This window comes from Bubalus kerabau, chromosome 13, assembly GCF_029407905.1.
Source record: "Bubalus kerabau isolate K-KA32 ecotype Philippines breed swamp buffalo chromosome 13, PCC_UOA_SB_1v2, whole genome shotgun sequence".
Lineage (NCBI taxonomy): Eukaryota > Metazoa > Chordata > Mammalia > Artiodactyla > Bovidae > Bubalus > Bubalus kerabau.
In genome coordinates, this window is record NC_073636.1 from 1169967 (window position 1) to 1192302 (window position 22336).

The window sequence follows — 22336 nt, forward strand, 5'->3', positions numbered from 1 at the left end:
ATGATCTCATCTCCATATAGAGACTAAGAAGCCTGAGTGATGCTAAGTCACTTGGTTAGTGATTGAGACAGACCTCTCCACTGGAAGGTGGTTTTCGCTTGATAATGGCTAGGTCATTCATGGGGTGATACGTTGGCACCATGTGAATGCCCCATTACTCCACAATCTTTTAAGAGTTTTAAATCCATAATGTCAAAAGCCCTGGTCTGCCATCAGGCTACTCTTACATATTCAATCCACACAGTTCCTATAACACTTAACTGGAAAACTGTGCTTATATTCAGTATTCAGAAGGCTTCTGAAGTTGTATGGCATTTAACTTTAAAAGCTTTAAAGGCCTGTTCAGCAGTCATTTGTTAACAGCAGAACTGTAATTTTATTAGCAGGAGCTTGTTCAGCTGGTAAAGAATCTGCCTGCAATGCAGGAGACCTGGGTTCAATCCCTGGTTTGGGAAGATCCCCTGGAGAAGGGGATTCCATGGATGAAGGAGCCTGGTAGGCTACAGTCCATGGGATCGCAAAGAGTTAGACACGACTGAGCAACTTCACTGGTTCCTAGAAAAGGGAAGGGATACCCACTCCAGTATTCTGGCCTAGAAAATTCCATGGACTGTATAGTACATGGGGTCACAAACAGACACGACAGAGACTTTCATTTCACTTCACTTCCGAATCTGTAGTTCAGTGGTTCCCAACTTTGGCTGCTTCCCAGAAACATCTGGGGCTTCCCTGGTGGCTCAGATGGTAAAGAATCTGCCTGCAATGCAGGAGACCTAGGTTCGATCCCTGGGTTGAGATCCCCTGGAGAAGGGAACGGCTTACCCACTCCAGTATTCTGGCCTAGAAAATTCCAGGGACAGAAGAACCTGGCAGGCTATATAGCCTGTGGGGTTGCAATCAACTGAGTGACTTTCACAGAAACACCTGAGGCTGCTTGACCAGTATCAGCGCAGTCTCTAGGACAGTAGCCATGTATGGGTAGTTTTCAAAAGTCCACAGGTAATTCCCCTGGGCAAGTGAGGATGCAAATCACTGCTCTCAATCATCACAATGGCAATTCTTACCATTTCAAAAGGCTTCCCAGGTGGCACTAGTAATAAAGAACCAGCCTGCCAAGCAGGAGACATAAAAGATACAGGTTTGATCCCTGGGTGGAGAAGATCCCCTGGAGGAGGGCACAGCAACCCACTCCAGTATTTTTGTCTGGAGAATCCCATGGACAGAGGAGCCTGGTGGGCTACAGTCCATAGGGTTGTAAAGACCGGGACATGACAGAAGTGACTTAGCATGCGCACACACGCACACCATTTCAAATTCAGAGAGGTAGAGTTTTGGTGAATCAATAAGCTGACTTTAGAGTTTTCTGAAAATGTGAAGAAAGTGCAACACTGTCAGTTTTCACTAGAAAACTAGTGCTCTTGATACTCATGCCTCCTTAAGAAGAATCCAACATCACAGATGTAAGCCACACTGTATGATTTCTGGGAAATCAGGTCCACAATAGGGTATATTTTCTGCCCAGTTCTCAAAGAGATCACACTAATATTGTATAAGTGAATAAGAAGGCCCCAGACCTGGAATCCATGACTAAGAAATAAAGCTGATTAGTTTGTGGAGGGAGCAGAGACAGCTCTAATTTGGCCTACAGGGTCTAAAACTGGCCTTAAGTAAATTTCCCTCAGAGAGGAAACTGACATCATCATGAAACACTAATGATACTCAGTTCAAATATATCCCTACACCATTTTTTTTTCAACCGGAAATTTACTCCATTTTCCAAACTATACATATGTAAAAGTTTCAAATGAAAGCCCAAGCATTAGTCATGCCCATCTTTCTGGCCAATGTCCAACAAATATCTTTACAATAGTTGGGCATTTCAAAACCATACCACAAGGGTATGTTAACTAGAATTATGTAAGACTCACTCCTTTAGTCCTGTGTTCTGCAGGTCCAGCAGGGAGGACTCTCGCCCAGCTGGCAGGTCAGGTGCAAGAGTCAACACTCCACACCCCCAACCTACTGATGACCGTCCCTGAGGCTGAGACGTGAGGCTGCGGTGAGAGGTGGGAGCAGACAAGGGCAGGGGCAGGGAAGTCTAGTTTGTTATAATAATGACAGTGAACTCATGACAGTGGAGCTGCTCATGTGAACCATTTCGGTCTCAGCAAGATTAAAAACCCAGGAGTCTACCTGTGGGCCTGAGTGGGCAGCAGCTGGAAAGTGAGAGTGCCCTGGATCCCTCTCCACTCCTCTGCTCACAGCTCCCCACCCTTAGCAGGGCCATCACGAGGCAGGGTACTGGGGAGACACTGGATCCAAGGGTTCAGAGTGGCAGGGACGCTGGAGCAGCACAGGGAGACTCTGGGTGAGGAGTGAAAATGCAGAAGAGCCTCAAAGGTGCTCTGACAAGAAGCTGTCAGAGGTCTCCAGGCCAAACCACAGGTACAAAGCCCTGAGCAAGGGAAGCTGACCCCTGAACACAGTCAGAGTGAAGACTAAAACCACTTAATCCCTCCATCCGAGAAGTCACTGTCTCTTCAGCCTCCATGACTAAGAAGGAGGCCCAGTATGTTACTGGATTCTCGGTACTGGAAAAAGAAATGCACGCCTTCCTTGTTAAATGTATGCCTTTCCAGTCGGAGAACGAAGCACACACGGGTGTGGGGCTTGCTCCTGGTATCTCAGTTTTGCAGGAAGGGCAGCAACTTGTGGGGAATCTCTCTCACTTCACCACCTGAAGCAAAGTTGCAACAGGGCAACAGGGCCTCCATTAAGAGGCTTCCCTAACGCCTGAGGAAGCTCTCCTAAGGGCCACCAGTGCTGTGCAACAGAGTACTGCCACTGTTAAGCTCAGCACCCACTCTGCACTGCCACCAGCAATGGCCCTACTCAGCAGGCAGAACACAAAGCCACTCTCACTGCAATAGGACGAGGCCAATCTGCATTACTGCCCTCAACCATGTCCCTGAGGAGGAAGCTAGAATCCTATTTCAGTCTAGTATTAATATCTATTATAACCCACTCTAAGCAGCTTAAAGCAACATCTCATCTTTGTTGGCATCACCAATAGTCACAGGAAGAACTGATGGAGAAAAGCCACGCCTACACCACGAGAGAGGCCACGCCCACTGCACAAGAGCGGTCACGCCCTTCCACCTGCAACCCACAGGGGCACAGGGCACTTCAGCTAGGTTTCACAGCCTTCATTCCGCTGGCGTGAGTAGGGTCAGATTGCATAATAATAGGGTACTATATTTACGATTTTTAAAAAGAGTTCTTACCTTTTATAGACACATACCAAAATATAATAAAATGACACACTTGGTATTTGTTTCAAAACAATTGATAAAACAAGCTATAATTTGATGATCATAATAGGTGTGTGATACGTACATGGAGGTTTACTGTACTATTTTCTGTATTTTTATGTATATTTGAAAGTTTCTGTAATAAAAAGTGAAAAAAAATTTTGAGTTCTTGTACAAAAATTTGGAACAAAGTGGCTCATACCATTATGATTTTCATATGATTTATACATTTTACAAGCAAAATAACATGCTCCCTTAAAATACTACTGTAATAAGGAGAAAATGCAAATGGATGAATTTCTAAAATTTCCACACATCTACTGCTACTAAGTCACTTCAGTCGTGTCCGACTCTGTGTGACCCCATAGACGGCAGCCCACCAGGCTCTCCCGTCCCTGGGATTCTCCAGGCAAGAACACTGGAGTGGGTTGCCATTTCCTTCTCCAATGCATGAAAGTGAAAAGTGAAACTGAAGTCGCTCAGTCATGTCTGACTCTTCGCGACCCCATGGACTGCAGCCCACCAGGCTCCTCCATCCATGGGAGTTTCCAGGCTCCCAGTACTGGAGTGGGGTGCCATGCACATCTACTAGTAGCTACAATTTCCAAATTCAATACATCACTCCCAAGATAAATTAAAAGACAAACATTTTTAAAGGAATGCCTTAAAACCATACATTTTGCAAGGGATCGCCTGCAAGTTTAAGAATTAATTCTAAGTTCTTTGCACCCTCAGAATTCATAAAGTTTCAAAAATCCTGTGGATCAGTCCCTTTTCCAGCTCACTTTCTAACCTTCTGTAGTATGATACCTATACATCATCCAGTGACACCTCCAATAACAGCTGGGTTGCCATGCTACACTTTTCGGCTGAAGGCCCAGATTCCTGTCCAAACACCTTGGGCCACCATGGCTGCTTTTCAGCAAGTTCTGCAAAATACAGTGACTCAAAATTTCCCTCAAAGTTTAGGCGAGCTGGTCTCACAATGACCCCGCGGGGATCCGAGGGGTGGGACACAGAGTGGCAGGGGCCCTGCCATCAGCACAAGCTGGCTTCCAGCATGTGGAACTGAGGTTTAAACCTATTTTAAATCCACCCATGCTCTGCATCCCCACTGCCACCAGCCTGGTCCATACCAGCATCCCTGGGTGAAGCCACTCCCCACAGTCCCCTCCAGCCTCTGCTCACGGCCTGCACTGCTCACACCCCGGCTTCTCACCAGCCACAGGCCTGACTGTCTGCCCCTGCCCTCTCTGCCCTCTGTTTACACTGCTCCCCCTTCTCTTTCACTGTGCCTAACCCTGGCCATCTGACTCTTCCTCAATACACTGAGCTCTTTCCAGTGAGGGGCGTGTGCGAATGCTACCTCCATTCCTGGAACGGTCCTCACCTGCTCCTCACCTGGCCAAGCCCTGCGGCCCTGCAGACCCCATCCACAGTACCCCTCAGAGCCAGCTCTCCTAGTACCAATCTAATGGAGGCCCATGCTCCCACAGTCAAGCCCTGACTTGATAAGGGTTTGTTTTCTGTTGTTTTGTGATTCTTAACATCCCTAATTTTTTCGTCATCTATTTTACTGTAAGTCACCCTAGGAGACCAGAGGGGTCACATCTGTCATGTTGACTGCTAAACATCTAGCACCGAGAATAGTATCTGCATAAAATCAATGCTCACTGATTTTAAAGAATAAAAATTTGTAGAACGAAACGTCAGAGGTGAGCTGCTTTTAGAATAAGCCATGTATTTCCTATAGATGCTATCAGATCATTTATTCCTAAAATGTAACATGATTTGATCCTATTTCAGCAGGGATATTCCTTATGCTTATATATACCAACATAAAATCAATTACAAATACCACAATTCATTCCAAATGAAAACTGTGAACAAGGTATTATTGCTTGATGTTATCTGCCTCACCAAGCATTATATAATTTACCATCATGGCCAAAGGTTACCCTAGCAGTATTCTGCTAAGCAGCCAAAGACACCATAGGTCTTACTCTCCACACAGATAGATACTTTAGCAATTCCTTCATGAACTCTAATTCAAGAAAAAGGTTCTCCTATACCTTCTCAATAATTTATAAGGAAGGAGGCATGGTAAATAGTGTTCAATACCATATTTAGTAAAAAGAAAAGAGGTGACGGTGCAGAAGTTGGAGGAGAGGTCTCTGTAACCCACCTGAATCTGGATACTAAACCCTAGCATCCTACCAACCAGCTGAAGCACAAGGGGTCACAAAACCAGAAACACAACATGGGCCAAGCAGAAGCATGTGTCATCCGGGAAATCAGAAGTGAATACAAAAAGAAATGTAGGCTTTCAAGATCTATGGGTTGTTAACTTGAGACTGTCTGTTCTATTAGTAACACTCTGTCATTAAAAAAACAAGTTACGTTAGAGAAGCTGGGGATTTCCAGCCAGTCAGAGGCTCAACAGATTGCCACTTCTTCTCTAAGATATAGTTCTGCAAGTCTTCGTAGACTCCTGGGCCACGGTAACGGCGGAATATCCCATCTTTTGCACTATAAATTATAAAAACAAAAAATAAACCAATTAAAATAAGTGTTACAGATAATAAAAACGAAAATAAGTACTGGTTTTACATGTGAACTCTGCTCTGAATTTTAATTTCACTCAAATGAAAAAAAAAAAAGAAATATTATAGTTAGGCATAAATAAAAAAGCATGCACAAATACTTATTACAAATGAGAAATTCCAAAGCAGAGAGAATTAAACATTCTGTTTTATCACTACACAATTTGCAACTGTAAGCAAAGTCCTTGGCAGTGGCTAATCTGACAAGTTAATTTTTATTAATTTTGCTACAAATTATTTCAATTTTTCTCCTACATCAGCAAAACAGCAGTTGTTATTAAGTTTTAAAAAACTCTATCCACATTTCCAAATCAATATCATCCAAGTCCCTCCCCTGAAAACTGAATCTCCCTGGTGGCTCAGTGGTAAAGAATTCACTTGTCAAGGCAGGAGACCTGGATTTGATCCCTGGGTTGGGAAGATCCCCTGGAGAAGGAAATGGCAACCCACCCCAGTATTCTTGTCTGGAGAATTCCATGGACAGAGGAGGCTGGCGGGCTAGAGTCCATGGGGTCGCAAGAGTCAGACATGCCTTAGTGACTAAACAACAAATGCCTCCAGTCTTCCCTCCCTCTCACCTTCTTTCTAGCTAAGTTTCCTAAGGGAGGAGTCTACACTTTTTCCTCTTACATTAACTCATTCACTACTCCTGCCATTAGGGGTCCTGTTTCCATGACTGCATGGAAACTGCTCATACTGGGGGTCTCCAATGACTCTTCAGTGCAGTGTCCCTGGAGCACTCTTCCGCCATTTCTCCTGGGTGTGTCCTGGACACTGTCCCTTCCTCCCTCCTTTCCCTCAGCTTTTCTGACATGAGCTCTCCAATCCTTCTCAGTTCCATGCTCCTTGTGTTCCTTTGCAGATGTCCCAATGGTGGTCACCGATCCTTAGCCTGCTTCTTTTCCCACCGTGTCTATTCTCCCATCGTATATATTTCAACTGTTATCTAATCCCTAGGAATGTACCTCCAGTCTAGACCTTTCTTATGATCGTGAAATTAAACTATCACCTAAACTTCTCATTTGGAATTAGCATAAACCCTTCACATTATCTTTTCCATTCTGGTCTCTATCTTCCAAACTGCACTTTATTCTAACAACTTCTCAATAGCTTTGCTAGGTTAAACAATAGTCAGCACAGGCTTTCCCTTTCTTATGGCTAACCAGTCACCAATGATCCCACCTCCTCAGCATCTCTGGAAACCACCCCTGCCTGTCTCCTTCCCCCTCACAACCTGAGCCTCTCTAGCATCATCACCTGGGATGATCTACCTGTACCTCTCGGGCCAGCCACAGAGAAATAGCTATAGTTCTCAGAAGGTATCTCCTTTTCTCCTGGGCTTTTCCATGATACATCCTCTATTTGGAAAGATCTCTACCTTACCTGCTTCACATACTCCTGTTATCTATTAAGAATCATCCCATCTTTCGTATCGTCAGAAAACCCTCTTTGACCTCCTCACCTATTTGCTACCTGAAATTAGATTCTCTGTAGCACCTGGACACCCCTCTCTTCTAATCACTATTGTTCAGTGCAGACCAGTCTTTCTCCCTTCAAATGCTAAGCTGAACAAATGAAGGTTATGGACAAAAACATAAGAATCCCCGGACACACTTTTTACACACACACCTACTAATTTCCAATCATTACAAGACCAGAAAATTATTTGAACTTACTGGAAAAATGCTGGGAGGGTAGTGACAAAGAAGCGGCCACTCAAACCTACAAGAAGCAGAAACAAAAAAGTTATAAGCCAAACTCAGACTAACACAAGCATCTAACTTAGGTTGTAAGAACAAGCAGCCTTGATCTTGTTATTACAACCACATAAGTAAAATCGCTCCCATTACTGAATCACGTTTGCTATTTTTTAAAATAAAATTTTAACCATCTTTATTTACCCAATACTCTCCAGTCACTGACATAAAACTTGCTTATCTTCGACGTGTTAAACTGGAGTTTTCTGGCTTATATAATACTAAGAACTGTATGGTGGCTGAAAGAATAGGTTGTAAAGACATGCAACCTGGATTAAATAACTAAATTCTCCACTTACTAGCTTTGTGTCCTTAGATAAGTGACTTAATCTTTCTGATTATCAGTTACCTCATATATAAAATGGGGATATAAAAGCCTAGCTGAATTGTTCTGAAGTTATCTTAGATCATTATATTATTCAATAAATTATACATATTAAATCAGCCATATATTTAAAAATAACAAATATGACATAATGAAATCATGTATAATCTTTGCACATTCATATATTTTGCAAGTACACTCAAGAAATTCTATGTACAATTCAGCTCAGTTCAGTTCAGTTGCTCAGTTGTGTCTGACTCTTTGCGATCACATGGACTGCAAGCATGCCAGCCCCCCCTGTCCATCACCATCTTCCGGAGCTTACTCAAACTCATGTCCATCGAGTCGGTGATGACTTCAACCATCTCATCCTCTGTCGTCCCTTCTCCTACTGCCTTCAATCTTTCCCAGCATCAGGGTCTTTGCCAATGAGTCAGTTCTTCGTATCAGGTGGCCAAAGTACTGCAATTTCAGCTTCAGCATCAGTCCTTCCAATGAATGCTCAGGACTGATTTCTTTTAGGATTGACTGGTTGGATATCCTTGCAGTCCAAGGGACTATCAAGAGTCTTTTCCAACACCACAGTTCAAAAGCATCAATTCCTGGCACTCAGCTTTCTTCATAGTCCAACTCTCACATCCATTCATGACTATTGGAAAAACCACAGCCTTGACTAGATGGACCTTTATCGGCAAAGTAATGTCTCTGCTTTTTAATATGCTGTCTAGGTTGGTCATAGCTTTTCTTCCAAGGAACGGCGTCTTTTAATTTCATGGCTGCAGTCATTGTCTGCAGTCATCATCTGCAGTGATTTTGGAGCCCAAGAAAATAAAGTCTGTCACTGTTTCCCCATCTATTTGCCATGACGTGAAGGGATCGGATGCCATGATCTTCATTTTTTTAATGTTGAGTTTTAAGCCACCTTTTTATTCTCCTCTTTCACTTTTATCAAGAGGCTCTATAGTTTCTCTTTGCTTTCTGCCATAAGGGTGGTGTCACTTGCGTATCTGAGGTTATTGATATATCTCCATGCAATCTTGATTTCTGTTTGTGCTTCTTCCAGCCCAGCATTTCTCATGATGTACTCTGCATAGAAGTTAAATAAGCAGGGTGATAATATACAGCCTTGACGTACTCCTTTTCCTATTTGGAACCAGTCTGTTGTTCCATGTCAAGTTCTCACTGTTGCTTCCTGACCTGCATACAGATTTCTCAGAAGGCAGGTAAGGTGGTCTGGTATTCCCATCTCTTTAAGAATTTTCCACAGTTTGTTATGATCCACACAGTCCAAGGCTTTGCATAGTCAATAAAGAAATAGATGTTTTTCTGGAACTCTCTTGCTTTGTCAATGGTCCAACTGATGTTGGCAATTTGATCTCTGGTTCCTCTGCCTTTTCTAAATCCAGCTTGAACATCTGGAAGTTCGCAGTCCATGTACTATTGAAGCCTGGCTTGGAGAATTTTGAGCATTACTTTACAGCCTATGAGATGAGTGCAATTGTGTGCTAATTTGAGCATTCTTTGGCATTGCCTTACTTTGGGATTGGAATGAAAACAGACCTTTTCCAGTCCTGTGGCCACTGCTCAGTTTTCCAAGTTTGCTGGCATATTGAGTGCAACACTTTAACAACATCATCTTTTAGGATTTGAAATAGCTCTGCTGGAATTCCATCACCTCCACTAGCTTTGTTGGTAGGGATGCTTCCTAAGGCTCACTTGACTTCTCATTCCAGGATGAATGACTAGGTGAGTGATCACACCTTCATGATTATCTGCATCATAAAGATCTTTTTGTATATTTCTTCTGTGTATTCTTGCCACCTCTTCTTAATATCTTCTGCTTCTGTTAGGTCCATACAATTTCTGTCCTTTATTGTGTCCATCTTTGCATAAAAATCTCCCTTGGTATCTCTGATTTTCTTGAAGACATCTGTAGTCTTTCCCTTTCTATTGTTTTCCTCTATTTCTTTGCACTGATCACTGAGGAAGGCTTTCTTATTTCTCCTTGCTCTTCTTTGGAACTCTGCATTCTAATAAGTATATCTTTCCTTTTCTCATTTGCCTTTTGCTTTTCACAGCTATTTATAAGGCCTCCTCAAGTAATCATTTTGCCTTTTTGCATTTGTTTTTCTTGCAGTGGTCTTGATCACTGCCTCCTGTACAATGTCACAAACCTCCGTCCATAGCTCTTCAGGCACTCTGTCTATTTGATCTAATCCCTTCAATCTATTTGTCATTTCTACTGTATAATCATAAGGGATTTGATTTAGGTCATACCTGAATGGTCTAGTGGTTTTCTCTACTTTCTTCAATTTGACTGAATTTGGCAATAAAGATTTCATGATCTGAGCCACAGTCAGCTCCCAGTCTTGTTTTTGCTGACTGTATAGAGCTTCTCCATCTTTGGCTGCAAAGAATATAATCAATCTGATTTCATTGTTGACCATCTGGTGATGTCCATGTGTAGAGTCATCTCTTGTGTTGTTGGAAGAGGGTGTTTGCTATGACCAGTGCATTCTCTTGGCAAAACTCTATTAGCCTTTGCCCTGCTTCATTCTGTATTGCAAGGCCAAACTTTCCTGTTACTCAGGGTAGTTCTTGACTTGCTACTTTTGCATTCCAATTCCCTATAATGAAAAGGACATCTTTTCTGGGTGCTAGTTCTAGAAGGTCTTGTAGGTCTTCATAGAACCATTCAACTTCAGCTTCTTCAGCATTACTGGTCGGGGCATAGACTTGGATTATTGTGATACTGAATGGTTTGTTTGGGAAATGAACAGAGATCATTCTATCGTTTTTGAGATTGTAGCCAAGTACTGAATTTTGGACTGTTTTGTTGATTATGATGGCTACTCCATTTCTTCTAAATTATTATTGCCCACAGTAGTAGATATAATGGTCATCTGAATTAAATTCACCCATTCCGGTTCATTTTAGTTCACTGATTCCTAAAATGTTGATGTTCACTCTTGCCATCTCCTGTTTGACCACTTCCAATTTGCCTTGATTCATGGACCTAATATTCCAAGTTCCTAGGCAATATTGCTCTTTACAGCATTGGATTTTACTTCCATCACCAGTCACATCCACAAATGGGTAATGTTTTTGCTTTGGCTCTGTCCCTTCATTCTTTCTGGAGTTATTTCTCCACCAATCTCCAGTAGCATATTGGGCACCTACCACCTGGCGAGTTCATCTTTCAGTATCCTATCTTTTTGCCTTTTCATACTGTTCATGAGGTTCTCAAAGCAAGAATATTGACGTAGTTTGCCATTCCCTTCCCCAGTGGATCACGTTTTGCCAGAACTCTCCACCATGACCATCCTTCTTGAATGTCCCTACATGGCATAGCTCATAGTTTCACTGAGTTAGAGAAGGCTGTTGTCCATGTGATTAGATTGGGAGAGCTATTAGCTTTTGTTAATTAACCTCACTGAGCCTGTTTCTGAGTAATATATAAATAGTTTGTTCTTCCTAGGATTGTAATGATGCTAAAATGTATGTAAGTGCTCAACACAATTACAGACTGAAGTAAATGCTTACTAAATGTTAGTTATTATCACCAAAGAGAAAAGTAGAAGGAAAAAAAATTTTTTAAGTAAAACTAATCTTACTTTCAAAACTCAAATGAAGTTGTCAATATAATAGAATATAAATAACTTTTATTATTATAAAATTAAAATGTCAACACTAACTAAAGTGCAGTAAACTAGTTTCTATAATAAACTAGTGATTTTGAGGACAATGCTTACTCTTGGCCATGGTTTTACCTCTAATCTAGTGCAACAGCCATGGATGTTTTCTGAGCAGCTGCTGTTTTCTGTCTTGGGCAACTAAGCTCATCCATATAAAACAGAAGGTTCAAGTAGACACTCATTAAATGTAATTTTCCAAAGTCAACTGAAACATCACCTGGTCTACACAGTATTAAAGAGGCAGCATATGTAATCTAAGGCCTGTGCTCTCTTTGACTTCTACATCTCAGATGTAAAAACGCAATGTGTTTATAATCTCCAGTCTTTATAATCCTGAAATCTTACTTTCTACTTAAACTGCCTAAAAAAATCTCTTATTAAAAACACCAATAGTTGAGTTACAGGCATAGCTAAAGAGTATGCATGAACACTTCAAAAATTCTTGCTTTCCCTTCTTTTTAAAAAAGAATGAAATTATCCCTTACTAGCATTCCTGCACATGACAATCCTGGTGAAAGTTACACTAATGCAGATTTGCATCCAGTTCTTCAACTGTACACAGAAATACCCAATAAACATCTCAATTGTGGGAAAAATAATATCATTGCAATGGTTTCCCACTGCCTATTCCGGAGGTAAGATTTTTTAAAAGTGAAGCAAATACTTGCTTCCAAGAATACAGACAAGATGTCCCGGAGGTTTGCCCATGAGTCAGTACCACATAAGACGCTCTCTCTTCATTTCGCTTCCAGGACTGCCTACTTCTCCATCTCCTTCCTACCTCACTAGCCTCTCCTTTTCAGCTTTTCTCCTTTCAGCTTCTAAATGTCAGAGTGCCCCAATTCTCAATTCTGAAAACACTGCTCTACACATATTCCCTGGTGTTGGTGTTTAGTCACTCAGTTGTGTCCGACTCTTTGCGATCCCATGGACTGTAGCCCACCAGGCTGCTTTGTTCATGGGATTTCCCAAGCAAGAATACTGGAGTGGGTTGCCATTTCCTTCTCCAGGGGCTCTTCCTGACCCAGGGATCAAACTCAAGTTTCCTTCTTTACCACTGAGCCACCAGAGAAGCACACATTCCTTAGGTAATCTCAATTCAACCCTTTGCTTAAAATACCATCTACCTGATAATTCTTAAATATCTTTCTCTAGCTCATCTCTATTTGGATTTCTACTAAACATCTCAAAGCTAAACCCCGCTCCAAACCTTACCCTCTTTTAGTCTCTTCCATTGTCACTCTTTTCACAAGTGTTGCAACCAATCTATCAGGAAATCCTTCTGGGTATTCCAGCCAAATGTGTATCTTCAATCCACCCACTTAACACTGCTGCTTCCATCCAAGCCCCCATCCCTCCACTCTAGACTACTGAACTGACCTCTGAACTTTTCTTCTGGCTTATACTTCCAACCTCTTACAGACAAATTTTCCCATAGCAGCCAAATGAATACTTTTAAAACATGAATTAAATCATGTAACTCCCCCACTAAAAACCTTCCAGTTAGCTTCCTTTCTATCATACTTGATATAAAACCTAAACACTTTGCCATGGCCAACAGAGCCTACATGATCTGGTTTCTAGCTACATCTCCAGTCCCATTTGTCTCAAGGACGCCACTGGCTATATTGTTTCTCAAATAAGCCAAGTACCCCTACCTGCACATACTGTTTACTCCACCTGGAATGCTCCTCTCCTAAACCTCATTGAAATTCATTTCATTAATCTGTCAAGACCTACAGTTAAAAAGTCCTTCCCTGGACATCCGATTAAAACAGTGGCTCCCGCCATTTTTTACATTTTTACCTTGCTTTCTTTTTCATTACAGCCCTTTACCACCCCCAGACATTATTTCCCATTTTACTTTTGTGACTGTTTATCCCCTTCACTAGAATGTAAACTCAATGCGGAACTACGTTTTTCCTTCTTATTCATTTGCATCTTTATTTACCTGCATCATTGATCTTATTGCTGGTATACAGAACAGGGCTTGGTGCATGATACCAACTCAAAAGTTTGTTGAAGAAACACATTATTTCTAAACTCTATTAAAATATTATTTGAAAGCATTACATTTGTAATTTTTTATTTTATTTTTAAACCTGAAACAATAAAGTACAATTACAAGCATAAAATAATATAATCTAAAGTGATATATTCTCTAGGCCACACAGTCATGTGTGTGAATTTTGTATCCTAATTTTTTTTTTTTAATCAGTTACAGGTTCAGTAGCTACCATTTAAAAAAATTCTAGAGTTTCTACTTTAAAAAAAACAAAGACATAAAACAACCACATATTGATTTTTTTGGTCTTTATTTCTTCCCTATTTTCATGGAACACTAGACCAGTGACTTTTTTCCTTCTCCGAAGATGTATCATATTTATATTAATACTATGAGTCAATGACAAATTTGCTTTTAAAATATTTTGTCATAGTCAATTTCTCTTATTTCATTATACATTTAATCCATTCATAAGGGAAAAATAGCGATAAGTCTACATTTTAGAAGGAAAGACTATATTTATTAATAGTTAGGTTTTAGATCTATGAATTCATCACAAAGCTGTTTAATTTGTTTAATTCAAACTATGCTGTGAATTTCCAGCAGGTAACCCAAAAGGCTGAAAACTAATACAGTTATGTAAAGTTTAAAAATAAAATAAAATTTAAAAAAAAAAAAAAAAAAGAATAGGCCAAATGCTGCATTTCTAAGAAACTCATCATAAAATGGGTCTGGTACTCACAAATTAACAAGACTTACACCTGACTTCACTGGACTCAAACTTTTAAAAACACAAAAACACGTTTACAGCAGATATGTAATTGTAATGATTTGATCTCCAAATATAAAAACTCATTAAAATAGCAGAAAGTCAAAGTGAAAGTCATGTCCAACTCTTTGTGACCCCATGGACTGTTATACAGTCCATGGAATTCTCCAGGCCAGAATACTGAAGTGGGTAGCCTTTCCTTTCTCCAGGGGATCCGCAACTGAGCGATCGAACCCAGGTCTCCCTCATTGCGGGCTGATTCTTTACCAGCTGAGCCACAAGGGAAGCCCAAGAATACTGGAGTGGGTAGCCTTTCCCTTCTTCAGTGGATCTTCCTGACCCAGGAATGGAACCAGGGGATTCTCTACCAACTGAACTATCAGGGAAGCCCATATAATAGCCCAAACCATCAACTAATAATGATAACTGTTAGTCCCTCAGTCGTGGCCGACTGTTTGCAAACCCATGAACTATAGCCTGCCAAGCTAATTTATCTAAGGAATTCTCCAGACAAGAATACTGGAGTGAGTAGCCATTCCCTCCTCCAGGGGATCTTCCTGGTCCAGGGATCAAACCCAGGTCTCCTGCCTTGCAGGCAGATTATTTACTGTCTGAGCCACCAGGGAAGCCCAATAATGGTAATTTCCATCTCTAAATAGCAGATAGGCATTTGTGGTTTTGGATTAAATGCTTAAAAAGGCGGAGGCTTAAGGACTCAGAGCTTGTAGCAGAAATCTCTCTCCATGGGTTTGTCAACACATAGATATTAACTGACACCATTCATTTTGTTGTCCATGTAACTGGTAATTCATTATTTTGTGATTGTTAGACTCACAGCTACTACAGAGAAGGAAGAGCTATATTTCCACATCTACTATCTTTTTCTTTCCTGTGAAAGGATGCACCAGGTAGAAATTAAATGTAGATAGAAAAAAATTACTTATACAGTTTGAAAACTGTCAAATTTGAGATTTAAATCATAAAAACCCAACTCTTCTAAATTTACATATATTACACAGTTATTTTTAAACTATAAATACAAATTTATTGTATTTTTTCAGAATTCAAGTCTATATCTCCCTCTTTTTAAAAATTGTATCACTATAATTTTTTCATTATTAATCATTTCCATTATTCATTATTTCATTATTATTTAATTTTCATCATTAACAACTAATGCATGTAGATGGTGAAAGAATTAGAAATTTACCATTCTGGAACTCTTAATAAAATATCTTGTTCAGGTAAGATCATCACAGATCTTAAAACCCCAAAGTATCACCCCATAGATTCCCTGCCAGCTATAAGGTGTGGTCTTTCTTTATAATTGAGATGTGTAGTGTCATCACCTTAACCAAGTGCTCAAACTCAACACCACTAACAGTGACAGCACATGTCTTCTGACGGGATACAACATAAAGTCACAGCATCACTCCTCCGGAAGTGTTTAACTCAAATCATCCCTTTAGACAGAAGTTCAAGTTTACAGAATATGCAGAAAATATAAGAGCAAGTTAAATGTCACCAATAAAGAAACATCTAGGAAAATCCCTAGCTTGTTCTCTTCAGAATAATAACGGCATGAAAAAAAAACGGAGTATTCTAGATTGATAGAGACTAAAAACACTTAACAATGAAATGTAACTGCTGAATCTTGACTGAATCCTGGTTTAAAAAACTATAAAAAGACATGGAAAATAATTAAGGACACATTAATATGCTGAAGTATTGAAGGGTGAAGTCTCACGATGTTTGCAACTTATATTCAAATGACTTAGCAAAAAAACCATAAAAATATATACACACATCTGTAGGTGTAAATATGAATACACAAACAGATACATATATGCTAAAATACTGTTTGTTGATTTTAGGTAGTCAGTTTATGGTAATCAATATTCTAGTCTTTCAACTTTTCTGCATGTGTGAAAAAATTCAAATTAAAAGCAACACACTTTTGTATTTAATGTTCAACATTTACAGTACCTGGTTCTTGAATGACATCTACTTTCCCCACACTGATCTGAAGTATTTCACCATTCTTTGCAAATGTCTCCCATTCTGAATCAGTCTGCTGACAGGATGGACACCAAGGGGCATAACTATAAAAGAATAATAGCTATTAAATACACATAAAAACATCAATAAAACAAAACAGAGAAACAGAGTATTTAAACTGACAAATTCTTAACTAAAAGGAGGCACAAAAGCAAGTTTTTCCAAAGTTACTTGATACAGAAGTATATTTCCCCCCTAGAATTTAATGTTATGAATATCAATTTCCTAGGGGAAAATTCACCAAGTTTAAGATTTTTCACAATTATTATACACTTAAAATACATTATTTCAATGTTATTGCTATAATCAACACAAATTTTATCACTTTACAGATACTTTTTGATATTTGAGGATGAACATTATTTTGAAAGTGCTACTAAAGAAGGATAATTTTCAAAAGGATACCCGTAAACTAGCTAAACAAGTTTCAAATCCATCAAAGCTATAAATGTGATGAGCAAAGACCAGAAGACTTGTTGCTAGTGGGTCCCCAGAACGTGAGTCACTTCCAAAGCTCTGTGGCAGTTCTGAAAAGCATTTTGAGAAAGAAAGTATAAGCTATAGCTAAACCAACTCTTGACACTAAAGAGTTAGAAAAACATGTGTCTTTAATGAGAACTCTGCTATTTACATTTATTTTTTTCCAAGCACCACCTTAGAAGCTGAGGCTACAACTCTGGAGAAGACTAATGCATCTCCTCTCCTTATGGATTTTACAGCTCAAAGAGGTAATTAGAATCCAAGAGGCAAATGTGAGTACAGAAAAGATGCTGTAGAGACCCTCAGAAGGGCCCAAAGAAAAAGAACATCTGTGCTAAAGTAGGAGTTAGCAGCCAGAGAGGGATCAGGAATGTCCTCATCTAAGCAGAGTAAACAATATATGTGAAAATGCAGAGAAAGGAGCATTTAAGAGTTGTATAAGGGGTGAGCACTCTATTTGAAGCTCTCTGGTTAGCCCTAAGGAGGTAAGAGAATTATGATCGGATTTACATTTTGTAAAACTCACCCAGCACTTCTGTGGATAATGGATCAGGGAAGAATAAGATGGAAGCAAAGAGAAGAGGTAGAAGGCCAGCCCTGTGTAGTTCCATCTTTAAAAAAAGACTAGAATAGCCAAGTCCAAGATCATTCTAAAAAGTCACTAATCATGCTATTACAGCTCACTGTCCAAGCCCTCATGTTTAGGCGACAGGGACCAGAGAACATAGTCCAAGGAACAATCTGCTGACATGACATCTTTGAACGTGGATTTTTCTATAGGCACTTTTATCCCTACATTTCCAAGGCAAAATACATCCTGGTATACAGTAAGTACTCAATAAATGTTTACAGAATAAGCAAATGAGCCAACTTTAAAGAATGTTATATTCTTCACCTGAGAAACTTTGTTATTTTCTAAATATCCAAATGGCAGACTAGATTGGGGTAAACAATGGGTAAACTCTAGGGTGAAAAGGAGCATTTTATTATTAAGTCCATTTCAAGAGGGATTTCAATATATTGGATAAGAATTCTGCTGAAGGAATCAGAAAGACCAACTACAAATTAAGCATGTGACTTTGAGCAAGTTAATAATCCCTCCATGCCTCAGCTTTCTCAAATGTTAAATGAGATAGTAACAGCAGCTACCTTAGAAGGTTATTGAGAGATTAGATGATGCATGTAAAGCAGACACATATGAAGAAAATCATTAGAGTAAATGACATCTGTAATAAGCGGTTTGGTTTCAGAGACATTTTTATGGTGCATTAGCAAGCTCATCTGAACCTTACAATAGAAGAAGAAAGAGAAAAACAATAGAATGGGAAAGACTACAGATCTCTTCAAGAAAATTAGAGACACCAACAGAACATTTCATGCAAAAATGGGCACAATAAAGGACAGAAATGGACCTAACAGAAAGAGAAGATATTAAGAAGAGGTGGCAAGAATACACAGAAGAACTGTACAAAAAAGATCTTCATGACACAGATAACCATGATGTTGTGATCACTCACCTAGAGCCAAACATCCTAGAATGTGAAGTCAACTGGGACTTAGGAAGCATCACTATGAACAAAGTTAGTGGAGGTGATGGAATTCCAGTTGAGCTATTTCAAATCCTGAAAGATGATGCTGTGAAAGTGCTGCACTCAATATGCCAGCAAATTTGGAAAACTAAGCAGTGGCCACTGGACTGGAAAAGGTCAGTTTTCATTCCAATCCCAAAGAAAGACAATGCCAAAGAATGCTTAAACTACCACACAATTGCACTCATCTCACATGCTAGTAAAGTAATGCTCAAAATTCTCCAAGCCAGACTTCACAGTACGTGAACCATGAACTTCCAGATGTTCACGCTGGATTTAGAAAATGTGAGGGACCAGAGATTAAGTTGCCAACATCCGCTGGATCATCGAAAAAGCAAGAGAATTCCAGAAAAACATCTACTTCTCTTTTATTGATTACACTAAAGCCTTTGACTGTGTAGATCACAACAAACTATAGAAAATTCTAAAAGAGATGGGAATACCAGACCACCTTATCTGCCTCCTTAGAAATCTGTATGGAGGTCAAGAAGCAACAGTTAGAACCAGACATGGAACAACAGACTGATTTCAAATTGGGAAAGGAGTACGTTAAGGCTGTATATTGTCACCCTGCTTGTTTAACTGATATGCAGAGTGCATCATGCGAACTGCCAGGCTGGATGAAACACAAGCTGGAATCAAGATTGCCAGGAGAAATATTAATAACCTCAGATACACAGATGATACCACCCTTATGACAGAAAGCAAAGAACTAAAGAGCCTCTTGATAAAAGTGAAAGAGATGAAGGAAAAAGCTGGCTGAAAACTCAACATTCAAAAAGATCATGTCATCTGGTCTCATCACTTCATGGCAAGTGGATAGGGAAACAATGGAAACAGAGACAGATTTATTTTGGGGAGCTCCAAAATCACTGTAGATGGTGGCTGCAGCCATGAAATTAAAAGATGCTCACTCCATGGAAGAAAAGCTATGACCATCCTAGACAGCACATTAAAAAGCAGAGACATTACTTTGCCAACAAAGGTCTATCTAGTCAAAGCTATGGTTTTTCCAGTACTCATGTAGGGATGTCAGAGTTGGACTATAAAGGTGGCTGAGGGCTGAAGAATTGATGCTTTTGAACTGTGGTATTGGAGAAGACTCTTAAGAGTCCCTTGGACTGCAAGGAGATCCAACCAGTCCATCCTAAAGGAAATCAGTCCTGGGTGTTCATTGGAGGGACTGATGTTGAAGCTGAAACTCCAGTACTTTGGCCACCTGATGTGATGACCTGACTCATTGGAAAAGACCCTGATCCTGGTAAAGTTTGAAGGCAGGAGGAGAAGGGGATGACAGAGGATAATATGGTTAAATGGCATCACCGACTCGATGCACATGAGTTTGAACAAGCTCTGGGAGTTGTTGATGGACTTGGAAGCCTGGCATGTTGCAGTCCATGAGGTCACAAAGAGTCAGACATGACTGAATGACTGAACTCACTGAACCTTACAACTTCACTGCTGTAAGGCCACAAGACAGGTTCAGAGAGACTTGCTGAAGGTCACTAAGACCACACAGAGCAAGAACCCAGATGGAGGTATTCCTGTGATAAAAGTGTTCAAGGAAAATAAGATCCAACAGAGAGACAGACACACAGACAGCAGAAATAAGACATACCTGGTGGCTCAGACAGTAAAGAATCTGCCTGCAATGCAGGTGACACAGGTTTGATCCCTGGGTTGGGAAGATCCCTTGGAGAAGGGAATGACTACCCAGTCCACTACTCTTGCTTGAGAAACTCCATTACAGAGGAGTCTGGCTGGCTACAGTGCATATGGTCACAGAGTTGGACACAACTGAGCAACTAAGCATAGGCACTTATATATATACACATTATATATATATATATATATATATATATATATATATATATGAAATTCTGAAGTACAATTTAATGAACTCTAGATATTTTTGCTTTGTTTCCCTAGACCTCTTTTTGCATACAACTCATGGACACCTTTGCTATATCAGTAATCATTAAATGATACAAATTTCATCATCTAATGAAATCCTAGTACCTAATCTCCAGATAAATTATTATATAAATCAGGATTTGGGTGAAACTGACCCTCAAATATACAAATACCATTGAGATAATTTTAGATACTCCATTTTCTTTGTAGCTGCTACCCAGTGGTTTGTGACACTTTAATGTTATTATTTCTTAGATTTAATCAGTTTATTGTGTTAGAATGTACCAAGGTCATCCATTAACCAAGTGTGTTCTTTGCTAATGGAGATAAACCATCCCTGAGTCTTAGATGAGGGGACTGGTCTATTGTTGTTGCAACTTTTAAAGTTACTAATATTGCTTTGTATCTAAATGATCCCATTTAGAGTCTGTTGTTCATTGTTCAGTTGCTAAGTCTTGTCCATCTCTTTGCCACCCCAAGGACCACAGTGCGGTCTACAGTACACCAAGTTTCCCTGTCCTTCACTATCTCCCAGAGCTTGCTCAAACTCACGTCCACTGAGTCCATGATGCCATCCAACCATTTCATCCTCTGTCGTCCCCTTCCCCTCATGCCTTCAGTCTTCCCCAGCATTAGGGTCTTTTCCAATGAATCAGATCTTCACATCAGGTGGCCAAAGTATTGGAGCTTCAGCTTCAGCATCAGTCCTTGCAATGAATACTCAGGACTGATTTCCTTTAGAATTGACTGTTTTCATGTCCTTGCAGTCGAAGGGACTCTCAAGAGTCTCCTCTAGTGCAGTTTGAAAGCACCAATTCTTTGGTGCTCGGCCTTCTTGATAGTCCAACTCTCAAATTCATACATGACTACTGGAAAAACCATAGCTTTGATTATACAGACCTTTGTTGGCAAAGTGATGTCTCTGCTTTTTAAGACGCTGTCTAGGTTTGTCATAGCCAAGAGTCTTTTAATTTCATGGCTGCAGTCACCATCTGTAGTGATTTTAGAGCCCAAGAAAATAAAATCTGTCATTGTTTCCTCTTTTCCCTCTTCAATTTGCCATGGAGTGATGGGGTCCAATGCTATCATCTTAGCTTTCTGAATGCTGAGTTTAGAATCTACTACAAGATTCTATAATATTTTATTTTCTTGGGCTCTAAAATCACTGCAGATGGTGACTGCAGCCATGAAATTAAGAGGCTTGCTCCTTGGAAGAAAAGCTACAACCAACCTAGACAGCATATTAAAAAGCAGAGACTTTACTTTGCCAACAAAGATGCATCTAGTCAAAGCTATGGTTTTTCCAGTGATCATGTATGAATGTGAGAGTTGGACCATAAAGAAAGCTGAGCACTGAAGAATTGATGCTTTTGAACTGTGGTATTGGAGAAGACTCTTGAGAGTCCCTTGGACTGGAAGGAGATCCAACCAGTCAATCCTAAAGGAAGTCAGTCCTGAATATTCATTGGAAGGACTGATGCTGAAGGTAAAACTCCATTACTTTGGCCACCTGATGTGAAGAGCTGACTCATTTGAAAAGACCCTGATGCTGGGAAAGATTGAAAGCGGGAGGAGAAGGGGATGACAGAGGATGAGATGGTTTGATGGCATCACCGACTCCATGGACTTGAGTTTGAGCAAGCTCTGGGAGTTGGTGATGGACAGGGAAGTCTGGCATGCTGCAGTCCATGGAGTCGCAAAGAGTCAGACACGACTAAGTGACTGAACTGAAGTATAAGTAAAATACCTCCAGGGCCCAAAAGAATAAAAAGAAGGAAAAGCACATGATTCTAGTGATGTTTCTCTTTTCTCTCCCTCTCCCTCTTCTCC

At 40.2% G+C, this 22336-nt stretch overlaps 1 protein-coding gene across 1 annotated transcript in view; it reads right to left on the reverse strand.

The window, feature by feature from the left end:
* The window catches only part of TMX4 (thioredoxin related transmembrane protein 4), a 55207-nt gene that overhangs the window by 25999 nt on the left and 6872 nt on the right, over positions 1-22336 (reverse strand). The window contains exons 2-4 of the mRNA XM_055543367.1: positions 16452-16567; positions 7591-7636; positions 5712-5840 (exon numbers count right to left, since the gene is read on the reverse strand). Of these exons, the coding sequence (XP_055399342.1) occupies positions 5712-5840; positions 7591-7636; positions 16452-16567 (291 nt within the window). The remainder of the gene's footprint in view (positions 1-5711; positions 5841-7590; positions 7637-16451; positions 16568-22336) is intronic.